Genomic DNA, 16,505 nt, shown 5'->3' with positions numbered 1-16,505 from the left:
AGTGTAAAGATGTGAACTGATTTCTGGGTTTTAGGACTCGTTCCTGCAGCACTCTATATATATACTAGAGCTGCTGCAATTGTTATATACTATACAGGAGAGTAGACTCACTGCAGGCAAAGCGAAGAAGGACACTCCGATCAGAGCAAAAGTGCCGGCTAACAGTCTCCCAGCCCAGGTCTTTGGGGTTTTGTCTCCATAACCAATAGTGGTCAGCGTAATCTGCAAAAGAGACAAATAAAGGTTACACTTTACTTTCAAATGTCTGACAAAGTTACTGTCAAGGACTGTTGAGGGATTCGTCGGCTACTAAGAGCCATGAAGTGAGACAGGAGATATTTGTAACAGCAGTAACATGCAGTAATGGCAGCGTTACAGTCCGAGCGTCCTTCTCTCTACAGGAATATACAGTAGTTGTGTTGAGGAACTCTGCTGAGTGCCCTGCTCTGCGACCTCTGTATCGATCCACTGAGGGCCAGTTCGGTGTTTCAAAAGGTCACAGCGTCATCTACAATGTGCAGCCGGTGACCATCGAGCATCTTGTTCAAGGACACTTCAGCAGATGCTTGCTGTCATATAGAGCTCGAACTCTGGCCTCCCAGTTGAAGAACGGCGTCTTTAATGAGGCCATGCTGCTGGAAAAACTGTACAGTGCTTCCCTGACTAGAAGGCGTTCATTAGAGCGTGAAGCTCTGCCAAGACTGCACAATCCTACAACAAGCTACCGGCTCACTAACAGCTTTTAGTTTTTGTCTCTCCAACAAAATATCATGTTGTTCAGCAGCTGACTTTGAAGTTAGAGCTTCCCAACGACACATGAACACAGCAGAATATTAGTGGCTAAAAACTGATTTTGTTTTTTTGGCAGAAATCCCAGATTTGGATCACAGCCAAAATGTTATCAGTTGATCATTTGGCCAATGGAGCTCCAGACACTACTACACTGAACTTTGAAGATATCTAACTTACAAAGTGACAAACAGACAGCCTCATAGCAAAAAAACATCAATTTAACAAGTCAACATATGATATTTTTGATTAAACAACAGGTATCAAGAAAAAGAGACTTTAGAAATAATCTCACCTCATCGGCAGATGTGGCCACGTTACAATTTAGAACAGTTGGATTAACATTTTCAGGACCCAGCAACAGTATAACTCAGATTTCTTTTTGCACCATTTACTCCCACGTTCTTTTCTGCAGAGAGACTGGATGGACCGGACGGACCAATCACAGCTGTTTATGGTTGGCATGTTTCCTGCTACAGCCATTTAATGTATGTACATTCTGTAATTACCTCTCAATATAGCAGTTTTCATATTTAGCGGGAGAGTTGTAATCTTAAGGATTACAATTTAAAGACATGTTGCTGATTAGTGCTTCAAGCTAAATTCACAGAGAAAGAAGGATTCATCATTAGAACAACATCGTTTTTGTCTGTGTCCTTCAAAAAGCTGGATTACAAAGTAGCACCATACAGAAACGTACCAGCCCCCACCACAGTGCGTCGGCGTAGGTGTCGAAGTCCTGTGGTTTGGGCTGAGCGGTGGGGTTTTCATTGTTGGACACGTCCATGGAGACGTCATCCTTCTCCACCAGGTAGACCAGGAACGACGCCAGGATCAGAGACAGGAAGCCGATGTACCAGGCTGTGATCAGCTCCTACACACACACACACACGTCTTGCAGAGATTAGCATGGAGATCAATAACACTGATAGAAACCATCCTCTGGTAGAACAACATCTATGTAAAGACTGTAAGACTCTTAAAGAGCTTCTTGGTGTTGTTATTCCTACAGTATCTTCCTCACACTCTTCAGTCCTTTTTCACTTTCTATCTGTCAAAATATAAGTAACATGTCCCACATGTCTTCTCCTCGTTTTAATACACTTCATCTCCTTTCAACCCCTTCACCCAACACGTCGACCTATTTCACCGCTCGCACTTCAACTGAAAGTCAGCTCCTTTTGGTGGTTATGTGTTTTAACTTACGCTTCAGCTGCTTTCAGAGCGTTCACTTTTCAGTACACATTTGAACTCCTCTCAGTGCTGACACTTCAGCTCCTTTTACTTTTAGTGCCCTTTCTTTATACTGTTTATCCTGTTTCGGCTGATCCGTCACTCAGTGGGACAGTTTGGGACAATCGCACACAGTTTCTTCAGTTAGTTAGAGACAGCAGTATCAAACCGAGTCGGGTCCATTCATACCTTACTGTGGGCGTAGATGGCGGAGCCCAGCAGTTTCCAGGTTCCTCCTCTGCGGTCCATGCGCAGCATCCGCAGGATCTGCAGGAAGCGCAGGCTGCGCAGGGACGTGGCCAACACATTACCCTGGTTACGCACCGCCACCACCGGCACCGAGGCAATCAGCACAAAGATGTCTGAGACAGAGGAGACGCAGCGCAGAGAGATTCATAAAAGATTCTCCATGTGAGGCTTTTATCAAATCTTTAATGAGTCTGACCCGACACAGTTATTAAGTCTTCTTTGTGAAGTGATGAATACATTGTGAAGAGCTGTGGAATTAGCTCCTGACAAGAGCTGACTGAACATAAAGGACGTGATTTAGTTTTAACTCTTCAACAGCAGTTTGACATATACTGATGCTTTAAATTCAGTGTTTCATGCATGTTAATGATGTCATCAAGACAATAGTCAACAGTTGTCTTATAACAGTCATCACTTTAAGCTTATAAGCTCTGCTGGATGACTCTCTCTTTAGTGGAGATCCCAAAGTTCCCAAAGACAGTAAATATGTCATATGTCAGGCTGAATTCTCAGGAAATATAAGGAGAACGTTAAGGGAAAACAGGGAATAATAAGAGCTTTTTAACTTATTTCACTCTAATTAGGGCTCAGATCTGAGGAAGCAGCTGATTACAGTAAACGTGAAGGAAAACCAACAACTGCATTAGTAGAAGTTAATGAGGCTCCTGTAATCAATAAACAACACAGTAAATCATGTGATATATGACCTTTTTCTTTTAGCTCCACTACTGTGTTGTGAAAATCGTCATTGTGCCACTGTTGTAGTTTCTACTACGCACAGAGGTCGACAAAGGTCACCTCTGCCTACAACGGCAATGATATTTAGTGGAAGTGAAGTCGAAACATGGCAGTTTGTCTTTTTATTTTGGATGCTCATAGTTTTTTAGGGTTCCTCCTCCTCACCTAAAATACACAGAGGTTTGCGAGCGAACTTCAGCCTCCCCCTCCATCCTTTGTAGCGACAGCAGCATCCTGCCGCCCAGATCCTCAGTGCAAACTCTGCTCCGAAGATGAAGATGGCGAAGGTTTCCTGTTCGGGAAAATCAAAAAGCACCAAGATGTGAAGGAAATGGCCGGTGAACGGTTACATCAGAATGTTTTCATGAGTCTTCCTGAAGGTTTTTACTGCTGGTCTTTATTATTCTACCAGAGTTTGTTCCATTTTAATGTTCGTATCATCCACATTTCAGTTTGTTCAGTTAAACTCACATTCCTCTCGATGTTTTACAAGAACAAATCTTTTGCCTTTTGTTTAAATGTTTTAACTCTTACAGATTTTTGTCACGTTGACTTTGGTATCCCTCACAGAGAACTGACAACTGTGAAGCACATTATCTCAATATCAGGATTTTGCACCATACAATTGTAAAGAGAGACAATTGAAAAATCTCAAATTGTCGCAAAACTCGGCAGGTACAGTTCAAGTGTAAGAGAACATTGACAAAAACACAAAAGGCGCATATTCTAGAAAAAGTTGATTTTGAAATGAAACGTATTTTAAAGAAGTTATGGACACAAATCTGATTTTCTTTAACCTCATCAACCCCTTTGGGTCAGTCATTACTAAGTTATGCTGCACAGTCAAACACACAGAAACTGATCCTAAATTCTAGTGGAGACAGAGGTTTCTGTCTAAAAGGGGGGAATATAAGGGGAACATTGGATTTTTAGACAGTAAAGTTCTTTATAAGGCAACAAAATAAATTACTATAAGTAAAAAGATAGTAAATTGATTGAACTATCATCTTAAATGATGCCACAACTCAACACTCAGCAGTTACACAGCCACAGAACTTTATTTTAAAGTTTCTGTCAGGCAGAAATTTGGAGAAATGTGTCTAAAATGATTCAGCAGACATCTTAAATATTTCCATCTGCTGGAATGGTGCAGCCATGAAGACGTATTTGGTTTGAATATTTAAGTGTAAACATCACATATGATCTTGTGTACAAGGAAACCAAAAAGCAGCAGCAGTCATCATCTTACCAGTATAACCAGCCAGTGTGCAGACACCTTCTCGTGTTCCCTGAATGTTGTCAGTATGGCCAGAATCAAACATCCCAGAACAATTAAAAACCTGCAGAGACACAGAACAACAAACACCTTCACTACAACAACAGGAAACTGACAAAATGAGGTCATTAATACAGCAAAGTATTTGTCTTCTCATGTTCCACCATGAGGCATTGTCTCAGTCTTACCACTAGAGGGCGCTACATCTCTACTGTTGACTTAAAACATTAGCTGCAGCACAATAACAAGTACTGTAAAGCCCCCCCCCCCTGGGAAAATCTATTATTAAAATAACTATTGCTGTATCTCTTTCAGTTCACATACATTAGAGTAAAAGCACATTCATGAATTACACATTTGGGTCTTTGAAACCCACAGAAAGTGTCTTTGCTCCATTTATAACGTGTTTAAAATCAGAGTTCTTCCACAACAGCTGAGGGAATCCATTTATCAGCGTTACTTTATATTAAATATAATCTATCGTTTATAAACTGTGTTTGGCTTCCTGGAGGACAGTGTATCAGAGGATCAAATAAAAATAAAAAAGAAGCAATAACCCATTTATCAGATATCACTGGACGGCGTTCCAGGCCTGTAGCTGTGGTGGTTTCACTGGGAGAGCGTGTCAGAGGATCCCGAAGATTTCAGCCAAATATAACACAGCGCCAAGTATGTTAAAAGATACTGGCATGAGCTTATCTCTATAACATCTCACTACCAGTCCAGTGCTGGTTGGCAGGTTGGTTAGTCTCTGGTTGGTAAAATGCTCATTTTAACAGAGTAAACTATTTCCTTTCAGCACGTAGCTCTACTAAAATAACATGAACGTGACAACTGATTTAACCCAAATGACTGTTTCACTCATGCTTCAAAATGTGACACAGTTGTTTTGTCTCTGTTCAGTGTTCGGGGGGGGGGGGGGGGGGGGATTACAGTGAAGGTTCAGTATTAGTCATTCTTCTGCAGGGCTGCTGTCGCATCATTAAGCCTCCCGAAACGTCCAAGTGACCAGACTGTAAGCTAGCTAACTAGCCTTCAGGCTCATTCGGCAAAGTAACAGTAACATCTCGAGAGCGCAGGTGTGTTTACATTAAAACAGGACAGGACCCCTCCCTGGAGTCTGCTATCTGTGGATATATTAAGAATATTATATATATTGGGAAGACTAATCATTGTGTGATGGTCACATACAGAATGAACTGTTTTCACAAACTGAACTCGTGCTGTACGCTGTGACGTCAGCTGGCAGGGTCGCAGGTTCGTGAGTGTTTTAGACTGTTTACTGATGTGTGTGTACATACATACAGGTATGTATAAGTATGTATGTACACGTATACGTATAACTGATTATTTTCGCAACATTAATTCTCACATTCTGTGCCCCACCAACCCAAATATCTAATTCTTTCTACCCTAACATCTACATTTAGCTCTGTCAGAGCTTGAAATTAATTGGATCCACACATACAAATGGCTGTTTAAATTGTACACTAGAGCACACCCTGGCTATATTCCAGACAGCCTGGAGTTAACCACCCTGCTATGATATACGACGTGGAACCACACTAAATAAACTTAATCAGCTGAGGAACCTCGCAGCATGTCCAGTATTCTCCACCATCACCTCCGTTATTTTGTTCTTTTTCAGCTCTTTCCACAGCACCACACTCTCTTACAGCTCCAGCCCGATGTGGCTGTCAAAGCTCGACTCGTCCAGGACAGCAGGCCGGGGCACTCTGGCAAACTGGAGTTTATGGTGGTGAGAGCTTCACCATGACTTCAGTGTATTAACCTGCAGAAACTGAAAAGTTTCCATATTCAGAGGTGTCAATATTCAGTTTAATATTGATTCCATAATTATCTGTGACATATTCACGTGAATAGATGTTTATTTTGCTACTGACATCCATCTAATGCCCGGATCATGACAGCTTTAACATCTGCTGCACATCGGATGTGTTTTCCATCATATTTTAGAATGAATGAGTAAATGAATCCAGCAGTCTGAGCAAACTACTCAAAAATCTATAGATACAAGCTGCATTAAATGTCTTATTGTCTGCAATAGTCCAACACCAATTATTGACAGAAAGGTATTCATACTGTATGTTGGCTGAAACCACACAGAGCTCAGTGACCTCTCTGCTAACACGTCTCTACAGTTACATACAACTACAGCGTTTTCCCTCGTGACATTGAGATGAAACACCTAATTGCTGGCTGGATTATGTTCAGAGTGAATCAGGCGACACATATTCATGTACCACACTGGGACACTTTGCTGAGAGACTAGAGACTGAAATACAGTTTGAAACTGCACTTGTTGACTGGACGGATTCGGGGGGGGTTCGTCTTTCCTGGTGCCATCAGGCCTCGCTCCACAGGAGGCTTCTTTTTGGGAGGGTAAGTTTGGCGTTTGCAGCTTCTATATTTGACATACATTTCTTCTTTATGTGTGAGTTTTTGTGTCTTTTCGAATGAATGAACTACTATTAAAATGTCTCCTTTCAATTAAGAACATATCAACATTTGTCTTTTTTGAGGGCCATTGATTGTTTCTACATCCTGAATCATTGATGGCCTGTTGTGTTGCCATTAGGCAGTGTTGACATCTCTGAGAAGTTTCTGAAGTGCTGCACAACCATAACAACATGAATATTTTACAGCCAAACAAGCCTGGGGAGTTTTACATAATTCACCAGGAGGAAATGATAGTTGAGAGCGCTCTGTTGTAGTTGTAGTGTTTTGTTGACTATAAAAAGTCGTCATATGCTGCGTTTTAGCGTACTGTACTTCCTGTTCTCTAAATGAAATCAGTGCATTTCTCCTCAAAGTTATCCAGAGGACGGAGAATCCTGGAGCGAGCGGAGGAGATCGATGTTAACTCGATATGATCCAACAGATACTGATCTGCAACGCAGTCGGCTTCCTATTCGGCTTCAGATGGTTTGTTCAATAAGGCGCACAGAGCGACGTCCATGCCCGTCAGACCGGACGCATCGAGGGGAGGGGGCCGCAAATCAAACAGCAGAAGATCAAACGTGAGGCTCATCAATGAGTGCAGCTGGACTTCACACTGAACTTCACTAGTTTTTATCTTTAACAGGAAGTTAACTTCTAGATCATTTTTCAAGAAGACCAGGCTTCACAGCTAGTCCGAGACATTGGAGACCACCATCAGCACCACATCAGCGTGCCGGTGGTATAAAGTCAGGCGGTGTAATGCTGTAACATCTGCAGTACCTGCTGCCGGCCAAATAAATGAAGCATGGAATCCAATCTGTGCCGCAATCAAGGGTTTCTGAGAGAGCCGCCCCGACCTGGGGAGACACCACGGAGAAGCTTTCCATCCATTTCCTTAGTGTGAAGAGTTTCACTATTACAATTGGTAAAAGTGATTTTCACTCAGTGGAAACGGGTTCTTAGCTCGGAGCAGGTTATAAATCATGTTGGGTGACGGTTATTTCCATATTTTAAATCGAGACAAAAAGGGACAGAGAGAAGAAGAGCCTGACGTCTTCGGTTTACCCACAAATATGCAACACGCAGCTCACTAGTTGCATGTTTTCACCCACACAAACAAGCACACGCAGTAACACTAAATCCATAACCTGAAACAGTAACATCGTCCTTCCTGCTCTGCCAGGTTTTGTCAGTAAAATATAATTCTAACGTCTTTGAAGCAGCACTTTACTGTCCTCCGCACCGAGATCTGATCCTTCAGTCAGTTAAGAACACAAACTATTTACTAGTTATTTTTGAATTAGTTGATTTGTTTATTCAAACTAGAATCCAGCTCTGGATGGATGTTTTTATTTCTTATTAAAGGTCATGAGTCAGTACCGCCGACTCTCTCTCTCCATTAATCCAGCGGAGGCTCGGCCCTGCTGGGCTCCCCGGTGCTGATACCACCCCTGAGGATTCCTAACAACCAATTTGCCGGCAAGATTCAATAAAGAGAGTGCAGACGATGCAATTCTGACGGTTAATTTGCTCGGCGATATGCAAACACTGGTGGGAAAGGACAGCAGCGGCGCGGCGTTAATGACTGCTGTCACAAGGACGAGATGAGAGACGGAGATCTTTAGTCCGAGGATCTCTGAGAAGACGTTCGGAAGCAGCGAAACCATCCTGCTGACACGCTGAAACGAAGCTGATCGATTTTCTGATTCACTGAAATGTTACGGAGAGTTTTATGAGTGCAGAGGTGGAATGAATCCAACTTCAGCTTTTAAATGTCTCAAGGAAAGAATCTGATTTATGTGACAGTGAAATAAAACATCATTCAAATGATGTAATTCAGCTTCAGTTCAACCTGAACCTGACATCAACAGAGAGAGACAACAGGCTCCTCACATCTCTGAGAGCGCCAGAGCACATCTTCAAACAGAGATCTGGTTACTTTCTTACCTGAAAACATATCAAAACTGAATTTAGTGACATTAGTACCCTCGATGACGGGCGGCACAAGACTTCGTTTGAACTTTGAACAGGAGAGAACTCAGGTACAGACAAGAAAACAGATGGTCCCACTTCCTCTTCTTCCCCGCCTGCACCCTGTTCGACTCTATTGACGCGGCAAACTTTTCCTTTATTGACGACTTGACAGTTGGATTATTTACTTGCTTTTTAATTCTGGACAGAGTGCAGCCTGTCAGGAGTCTGTGGCAGTTTCCCCTGACCCCAGCCTCATGGGACACTCGGGCGTCCCCCAACACCTCCTCTCAACCTCGACAGGAGGTCAGATGTGCCGGTGTTTGCAGTGATCCCGACAGGAAACCGTGTTGGGAGTGATGGATTTCTCCTCCAGCATCTCCCCCCTGCTGTGGAGCATCTCCCCGGTGGGAGAGGAGAAAAGGATATTCAGGCGGTGACTTGCTGATGATGCAGAACCTGGTGTTGACCTGGGAATATCCTGACCCCTGGATGTGGTCTGTGTGTGTGTGCTGACAGCTTCATTGACATATAAACACAAGAGGGTTAAATTATTTGATGGTAGTTTTATTTGATCATTAATATCCACATATATTTATCTTTATATGTCATTTTATCATCTTTTCTTTTAACGTACTTAGTTCCTGGAGCTGTAAAGACATGAACATTTTCTGACCTGATCTGAAAACAATCCGTACATGTGAAATACACATTATGATATATGTACGTGAAGGCTGGGAGACAGTAAACACAGGCTCGGTTTGACTCCTGATTCATGTTTACTCTCCCTGACTGATGTTTGAACAGAACAAACGAGGTAATTAGTCGAACTAATCTGATTCATTAGAGCTAATTATGGAACATTTGTTAATTTGGGCCTCACAGCACAAAAAGCCACAACAGCAAATTCACATCAGAGCGTTTCCTCGAGAAGCTGAAGAGTAAATGATGATGAGGCTGACTGCTCACTAAAACATCTACTCTAGGAGTTTTAGCAGGCCGTGACGCCTCCTGTCCTTGGAACGAGCCAATCAAAATGACTCTTACAGTCCCTCCGTGAAGTCATCTGTGGCCCCGTGGCCTCGTGGGACCGAACGCAGCTGCTGGAGGAGATCGATGGAGCTCTCTTTTAATCTCTCCTTCTGTGTCTGCTCAATAAAGATTTATGGGAGTTCAGCGCACTTCTCTGTGATCAGGCAGCGCTTTGTTTTTAGGAGCAGATTAAAGTTTTCACGCTGTTCTTGTTTTTGGTTTTGATGAGATGAACTGAGCTGATCCGTGAGGTCAGACAGAGTCATTACATCGCCAACAAGAAGACTTCAGGTTATTTAGTCTTTATTTAAGAGATTGCACAAAATATGTCTCAAGGTAAAAAATTATACTAAAGAATATTGTAAATATGTAACATTAGATAATATAATTGCCAACAAGAATCATATTAGCCATGGAAACAACACAACTTCATACCTTAAAGACAACCTAAGATCAGCCTCAAACCATCAAACAACAAATCAGGGACCAACAGCAAGAAGAGTTTCTGCATCCATGATCTAAATTCACTTAGACGCCAATAATATACAGTAGTTTGTAAAGTTCTGGTAGCTTCCTTGTTGTGTTTAATTACTAGAAATACTAAATATTTGATGACAGATGTAAAACATTTTTGGGGGGTTGGACATCCTGAGCTGCTGTGGAGTCGTAAAAAAAATGAAAAGAAGAAGCCCTGATTGACCTGACGGACAGCAACGCCAGGTTAAATGTTATTGAGTGCTGTGGCAGAAAAGCAGGTGGGACAGACAAACAGCTCAACAGTCGAAGCGTAAAGTGCGGGAGATAGCGCGGCTAACATGCTAACGGCAGCAATCAGATTGCCCTCTGTATTAAGTGACAGAGGCCTGAGTGCAGGTATGTCTCCACCCGTTCTCCATCCAAACGAAATGGCTTCAACACACATTACACTAAATCAGAGCTCATTAATCTGGCAATCAGCGAGCATTGATTTAGTGACGTCTAGCTGCTAAGGTTAAAACTGGGCTAAATATAGTTAAAAAAATAAAATACATAAATATGTATATTTCAATGTGACGCAGGTCCTGAAACAAGTTGAAATATAGTAATTTAAATGCTGTTATATATATATATATATATACATATATGTATATATATATATATATATATATACATACATATATGTATATATATATATATATATGTATATATATATATAACCTAGAAGCCTAAAAACATTCCGTTTTGAATCAAATTTAGCAGTTTTTTTGTTACATAGATGTCTAGACTTTAAGTTGTCTAGCAAATCCCAAAGCTTACTGGGAATGTCCCACAGCAGCACATCAGGACGTTGGTGCCATATGAGCGCAGATCACACATTGAGGAGCTCTGGCTGTTAAAGCGTATGTGAGGCCTTGTTAAAGTAGCACGTTTATAAATCTCACACATCATCTACCTTCATTAAGCCGAGCTTTACTGTTGCATGTTGTAAACTTCAGATAAAAGACGTGGTGGTTGAGTGCAGCTCAGATTCCTTCAGCAGATAAAGGTATGCAGGTCCTCTGTTTTAAATAACTGTGACTTTCCCCCCACTTTCCTCTGCAGGGGAAACTGACGCACTTGGTTGACCTCATCTTTGGGGAGTTGAGGACCAAATCTCAAATCCTGAGTGCTAATTATCTTAGATTTCCTGACCGTATAATTAGGGTCATTCCAGAGGAAATGAGGTTCAGTAACGCCTCTCTGCCCCTTCAGCAATGGACGGACAGACGAGTGGAAGACAAATACGACTTCATACTTCAATAAAATGAAAATATTTCTGAGCTGAAGCAGAACGAGGACACAAAGAATCTGCACAGCGGTCGGACCTGATCACAGGAACGGAGCGATTCCGAACTTTTACTTTGATAAAAGTAAAAACAAGACCAGTGAAAAAAAATACTTATACTTAAATTACCTGTAAGCATCTATTCACCGTAAAGAGCTGTAAAATCACTGGTCAGCCTTTAAGGGACATGAACATATTGTTGAGTGTACAACCAGTAGTACACATCAAATCTATCAGTGTATTTTCTCAGAGTAGACAGAAGGAGATCAACATAATATATGAGAAGTAGAAGCAGATAGAATGATGTAAATCAAATGTAAATCTGGAATTTGGACAGAATGTAGGAAAGAGAAATCTGAGCAAGCAAAGTACAGTACATGTACTCAGTTACTTCCACCTGTGGCCTTCTGTTTTGATCCATCGCTCACTCATCAATCAATATCAATCCCCTGACACTGTATCGTTCATCAATCAGCTGCGGCCTGCTATCACACTCGTGGCCTGTTTTGAAGTTATTAACGGCAAAATGGAGCGATGATGAAAAATCACACTATTAAGCGTCCCGGAGGGAAGCCGGAGAGGCTCTCGCTCATTCATGCCGCTTTTTTAATGAGCAGCCATTTGTGTTTATTTACCAGAGTTATGAAACCAGACTTATTGACCCAAATCCAAAGCCGCGAATTATCGTCACCGTCCGCAGGGAGCGAGCGTCTCTACGACCAGCTGTCTCTGAGTGGACGACAGCCACGGGGAAAGTCATGTGATGTCAATCAGCTTTCATCCTGGTACGTAAATGATGACGGAGGTGTTTTATGATTGGTACCCACGGGGGGCAGTGACAACATACATCTACTGGAACGATCACGTTTCACATTGTAACCCCCTCGCCTGATTAATCACAATCTAATGTTCATTATTTTGTGATCTTTTTGAAGTAGATGCTGACTTGAAGCACTGTGCGGTTACAGTACGTGAACATTGACAGCAAAGGAGGTGGATCCGCCAAAATCCCGGTCCTGATTCGCAGAATGAACAGACCCCATCGAACATCAATGATAAGTTTTAGTTTTCGTCACCACGTCAAAGCCTCATGGGAGTTGTAGTTGTTGAGTGCTATCAAATGAGTGGTGGTCTGTTCAGTATACGGCAGTAGATATTTATCTCAGCCTCCGTATGTTTTAGTGTTTTTAGAAAGAGTGGAATAAAGATTATACCCTGCTGGCTGGCAGAGAGCTTTTACAAACAGTCGGAGTCTGTGACAGTTGTGTTTTCCTATAATATCCACACCAGGACGAATTCAAATTCTACTTAGATCTCATCAGCCCACATAATTCTGCATTTGGCTTTCAGTGTCTTTTTTTGTCCGCCGTCGGATCTCAGATGTTGGGCTACATACAGTGCATACGTTCAACAGTCCACAGCTGTGTGATTCAGCAGGGCCTCCAATGAGCCAGAACCTTTTCACTGAGCGCATGTGATCAACAGAGAGCCCGACTGGCTCTCTGAGGGTTTTACCCGCCAAAGGCTGTAATTTGTCACCTGAGTGCCCTCGAGGCCGGGGAAGCCATTACTGGCTTGGCAGGAGGGGGTGCAGGCGATCAGTGACAGCCGGCCGACAGCGCTGTTCATTAGCACAAATACACCTCGGCTCGCTAACTCTGCTATCTGCCTGTCTGTCTGTCTGCCTGTCTGCCTGCCTGTCTGACACTCTCTGTCTGTCTGTCTGTCTGTCTGTCTGCAGTGAAGGGTAACTCGGCAGCAGCACAAAAAGCTTTCATGAACACAAACTATAGAAATAAATCAAAAGTCACAACTTGGTAAAAACTCCAGTTTCAGTGAATTTCGTGTTTTCAGTGAATGAAATGCTGTTTTCATCCACGTTGTGCCAAATTGGCAACAGCCAAAAGTTTAGCAGCCGAGCTAGCCCGCTGGCACAGAGGTAAACCGACAGCTTGAGTACGTGTTCAACGTGAGGCAGATGATTTCATCTCCCCGCCATCCAAACACACCAACTATAAATCATCTGTCACGCTACATTCAGTCACTTTAACGGCAGATATCACAACACAGTAATTGGACCGGTGGACACATTTCTACTGTCGCGCTACAAACGGCCAAATCACATTATTATTATTAATAAACATGTTGAGTTTAGGGAACGATGGTGGTTTTGGTAACGTTCTAAAAAGGCCCCAGACCTTCTCCTCGCTGTGTCAGCTGAGATGTGGGTTCGTCCCGAGAGAGATCCCCCTGCTGTCCGTCCAGCCTTCCTGAACACACATTTTGAAATTAAATTCTCACCTGGCTGCAGATTATAACTGGCTGCTTTGGGAGCCCCCTGGTGGTGAGGGGCCTTAAACAGCTGCTTAGTCTCCTTCCGCTCCGACTGGCTCCAGTTTACATGGTTATATATAAAAGTGGAGCATTTCAGGCTTTCAAACACTCTTTTATTTGTTCTGTATCAGAGACAAATATGAAAACAAAGCAAGTGGGTGTTTATTTGATTTCCCTGGGCTGAGTATAAATGTCATGTGTGGTTAAGTGCGTTACATAAGTTGTATTGAATCAAATCAAGCAAAGATGGAGGTCTGAGGAAAATGTTTCCACCCTGAAAGACAGATGTGGAGAGCTGGAGAATGAATCAGGCTCGTTTCACTTCCAGGAACACCAGATTAGCTGCAGCAGAACAGATGATCTGTTTTCTGCTAAATATTGACTTCTTTGGCCTACAAAGATGAATCAGAGTCTCGTCTTTGCTTGGTTAGTTTCTAATTTGACATCCGTGGAAACAAACTGTTTGTCATTGGCCAGTGATCAGGTCACTGTAAGCTACTGTCTGAGTTTATCACCTCAGGATCTCTGGACCTGTAGATGGAAAGGAAATGTGGATTTAGAGCTTGATTATAACCTGTACTGATTTATTCAAAGCTTCACTAGACACTGTTTCTGTAAAAATACACTTATCAGCTGCAGCAGGAGTGTCCCGTCCCCATTAACTGAGACACTGCACATTCAAAATTAGATTTCAAATCAAATTTATAGGAAATAATGAATCAAAAAGCGCAGCAGCACAAAACCCAAACAGGAGTAAGTAATCACTTTCTGGACGTTCCATCTTTTTCCTCTCTTGTCTCTTTGTTTGTGTGCAGTTTACTGAACACAAACAACTGAAAAGATTTGGGGTACCTTTAAATCACAGAGAAGTGCTTCCTTGCTGGTTAAAAGAAAACGTTTTGGGTCCGATGAGAAGATGGATATCAGCAGTTTGTAGCAAAAGCCCAGAAAATATAAATGTTAAAGTAGGAAGATGTCTTGTTTGCAGTCAATAACACAGAGGAAGCAGTGAGCTGTGTTGCTCTGAGGCGTGTGAGGGTCATTCTGCAGTCGCAGATCGGTTCATTAACGGACAGGCCGATCCTCTGCCAGCGGTGGCCGCTGTCTCTCAGACTCTCGGCCTTTTCTCGGGTAAAGCAGAGGCTCGTTACAGAGGAAAGAAGCCTCAAGTCCACCCGACGGCGCTGGAAATCACTGCGCTCTGACCTTGGCCGGTCAGGGTGGCGATGCTGCGAGGCACGCTCATTAATCCTGGAACATAGTGGACATGCAGTCCCGTCCCAGCAGAGTAGAGACGGGCGATGCAGACGGACGGGAGGCAGCAGGATGAGGCTGACGGTGTTCGTGACTAAGATGTAATCATAAAAGAAAAAGAAATAAAACGGATTTGTTGGTACAGCTGATGTGTTAAAAACATAACAACCATAACAATCTTTGGGAACCATGAAAACAGGCTCACTCAGCAAATCTAAGTGTGATGAATAAAGCCTGACGTCCTCTGTTGTTTAACATGACGGACTGTGACATTACAGCTCACACATCTCAGCAACTGTCCCACACTCTGCCCGTGACCTCGGCCGCAGAGGTCACTCGCAACAGAAACGCTGCGCGTTTCACGTCCGTCAACTACGACACGATTTCACAGCATCTCGGCTGAAGCTCACAAACTACAACATGTGTTGGTCAGACCGTCTTTCTGTTATCTGGTGCTTTGGGGTTTATCGTCGCTCTGTCATATAAAATGCAGCGTGTGCGCTTTTGGTCCGAGGCCGTTCTGGTTCGAAGATATTCTGTTGTTCTGTTTGTGTCTCTCTCCTGTTTCCGCCGGACACAAAGCAGCTCCATAAAGAAATGGTTTTCCTGCTTTGGTGTGAAAGACAGTCAGTGTTCTTGTGATCGAACGTGTCTGTTATAGCTCTATATTATATATCAACGCCACGGCTTTGGAATGACATGTTCATCCATCACATATGGCTGCGATGTTCAGTCTGACACACACAGCGGAGGAGCTCCGAGTGAAATCACTGAACCATCCCCGTGATGTTAAATCCACTTTTCATTGGATTCGTTCGACCTGTATCAACTGTTATGAACTCACGGATTCATTAGAAAAGACGCATTCATTATCTTCAAGATGCGTTTGTGTCTGACACCCTTATTCTGCAGAGTAGTCAAATGCAGAATATTAAGGTGCCGTATCATTGCAACCCCCCCCTTCGTTACACCAGTATTGGATGACATGCATTGCACGTCTCCATGGCAACAGCTGCTCATTCCACTCTCGCTGGAGTCTCCAAATCACCATGGCGACACCTGCTCGCTTTCCTCCCCCCCGTCAGGAATCACCAGTCATACCTCGTCGGTGCGTTTCCATGGCGATGCTCGATGGCAGCCGCGGGGTGAGCGGGTTCAAGGTACTCTGTGTGGTGCGATGTGATTGGTCGGTTTGAGGAGCGGCGGGTCACAGAGTAAACAGAGCGCGCTCCCTGACTCCACGTGTCTGTCTACAGCAACGTCTGTGGACGAACGCGTGGAACAATACAAATATAGGATACAGACAGGAAGGGAAAAACACGATTAATAGTAGGTATTATATATATATATATATATATATCA

General features: G+C 43.0%; 1 protein-coding gene across 2 annotated transcripts in view; it reads right to left on the bottom strand.

The window, feature by feature from the left end:
- kcnq3 (potassium voltage-gated channel, KQT-like subfamily, member 3) overlaps nt 1-16,505 on the bottom strand; it is an 80,494-nt gene that overhangs the window by 10,259 nt on the left and 53,730 nt on the right. For both annotated transcript variants that reach the window (XM_070918434.1, XM_070918435.1), the window contains exons 2-6: nt 4,259-4,349; nt 3,175-3,301; nt 2,212-2,384; nt 1,490-1,663; nt 112-222 (exon numbers count right to left, since the gene is read on the bottom strand). In XM_070918434.1, the coding sequence (XP_070774535.1) occupies nt 112-222; nt 1,490-1,663; nt 2,212-2,384; nt 3,175-3,301; nt 4,259-4,349 (676 nt within the window). The remainder of the gene's footprint in view (nt 1-111; nt 223-1,489; nt 1,664-2,211; nt 2,385-3,174; nt 3,302-4,258; nt 4,350-16,505) is intronic.

The sequence above is a fragment of the Enoplosus armatus genome, chromosome 14 (genome assembly GCF_043641665.1).
Source record: "Enoplosus armatus isolate fEnoArm2 chromosome 14, fEnoArm2.hap1, whole genome shotgun sequence".
Classification (NCBI taxonomy): domain Eukaryota; kingdom Metazoa; phylum Chordata; class Actinopteri; order Centrarchiformes; family Enoplosidae; genus Enoplosus; species Enoplosus armatus.
The sequence above is the reverse complement of the archived record's forward strand: the minus strand, read 5'-3'. Positions and strand labels throughout refer to the sequence as shown.